This window comes from Egretta garzetta, unplaced genomic scaffold, assembly GCF_000687185.1.
Source record: "Egretta garzetta isolate BGI_Z169 unplaced genomic scaffold, ASM68718v1 scaffold692, whole genome shotgun sequence".
NCBI lineage: Eukaryota > Metazoa > Chordata > Aves > Pelecaniformes > Ardeidae > Egretta > Egretta garzetta.
In genome coordinates this window covers 322,162-323,777 of record NW_009258787.1, presented here as the reverse complement: position 1 = coordinate 323,777, position 1,616 = coordinate 322,162, and the positions used below count along the sequence as shown (strand labels likewise).

The following is a 1,616-nucleotide window of genomic DNA, read 5'->3' as shown; positions in this document are numbered from 1 at the left end:
AGGAGAGCCAGGGAGACGGCTCGGGCACAGCTCTGGTACTGCCCGGGCACATCTGCCCACCTCCTCCTGTCCTGTTAACACGTACTTCTCTTCCCATCCATGTCTGCGTGGGTTTTACGCGTGAGGACACCGTGTTTGTAGGTGACTGCGTTCAGCGCTTGGGGGATGTCCAGGAAGGGGTTGCTGCTGTCAACAATCCTCGTCACTTTCTTCGCACTGGCTCCGAATTTGTCATCTACCAGCTCCGAGAGTGATTTTCTCAACTCGTCCTCATCACTTGGAAACAAAGTCAGAGAAGAGATTGAGTGGAGGACACATGGGCTGGGTCACAGTGTGCCCTATCTGCTTTGCTTTTAAAGAAAGTTATTTATTACAAGACCAGTCAGAGAAAGAAAACGAAAGGCACTGCAGGGACTGTAACGTGCAGAGCGTGCCCGTGGTGGTGACCTGGGCATAGCTGGGAGGAGCATGGGTGGCAGGTAACTGGCCCAGTGGTCCCACTCTGAGGTTACTCAAAACAGGTATGGGAACGGGTGCTTGTCTGAACACCAGATCATCAGACACAACACTGCTGACAACTACAAGCATTTCACAGGGAGGGTCTCCAATTCTGTGCCCTAAAATCAGAACTTAAGGAGTCCTTTGCTGAAGACCAGGTATCACCAGGGCTTTCTCAGCCTCTGAGAGGTGGCTCCCAAGGCCTCCTAGATACTGAAGGAGCTTGAGGAATGTCCTCTGCATCTTTGAGGAACAAAATCTCTGCAGACATTAGGGCGATGAACCACAAACCCCAGAATCAGTTATACATCAGCTCCCCATTTGTGTCCTCGGGGTGAGCCAGCAGAGAGCCAGAAAAGGTGGTCATTTCCATAAGAACTACTTCTCCTCGCAGATCTCCCCATCCTCAACCCTGGACAGCAAGGGCTGAGCAGCTTAGGGAAGAGTCCACTGACTCCACCAAGCCTGCCTGTTCCTATTTGGAGTAAAACCTCCTCCGGTGCGTACAAACCAGGACTCGTATGGGAAGTCGTATTTCCCAGTGTCCCTGGGACAGTAAGGAGGGAGAGGAAACAGGGAACTTCTGCCGTGTGCGATACGTGTTGATGTCTAAATGGCTGCAGATTAGGTTGGGATGAAACCTCAGTTGAGGGGTAACGCAGGGATGAATCCAGTAGCTGGGATATGAGCGGTTAAACACCACGTTTCCCCACCTGTGGCAAGTTGGTGGCCAAAGCATCGGACACCCCTTGGAAGGGAAGGATGATTTCTCAGCCCTCGGCACCTGCCGGGGCGTAGGCAGAGGCCAGACGCTGCGCCTGGGGGGAAGCCAGTGGGGCTCAGCCTCCGAGCTGCACCAGAGGGACCCCTCTGAGCTCCTGCTTGCTGGGCTGGGTGGGCACAGGCATTTTGTGTCCTGGGGTGGACAAGGACAGGAGGTAGAGGCAAGCAGGGCAAGCGTTCAGTTTTGGGCCCCTCACTACAAGAAAGATGTTGCATTGCTGGAGCGTGTCCAGAGGAGAGCAACGGAGCTGGGGAGGGGTCTGGAGCCCCAGGCTGCTGGGGAGCGGCTGGGGGAGCTGGGGGGGTTCAGCCTGGAGCAGAGGAGGCTGAGGGGA

At 55.1% G+C, this 1,616-nt stretch overlaps 1 protein-coding gene across 1 annotated transcript in view; it reads right to left on the bottom strand.

The window, feature by feature from the left end:
* Positions 1 to 1,616, bottom strand: part of PSD2 (pleckstrin and Sec7 domain containing 2) — a 47,492-nt gene that overhangs the window by 13,361 nt on the left and 32,515 nt on the right. The window contains exon 11 of the mRNA XM_035889213.1: positions 86 to 276. Coding sequence (XP_035745106.1) covers positions 86 to 276 — 191 coding nt within the window. The remainder of the gene's footprint in view (positions 1 to 85; positions 277 to 1,616) is intronic.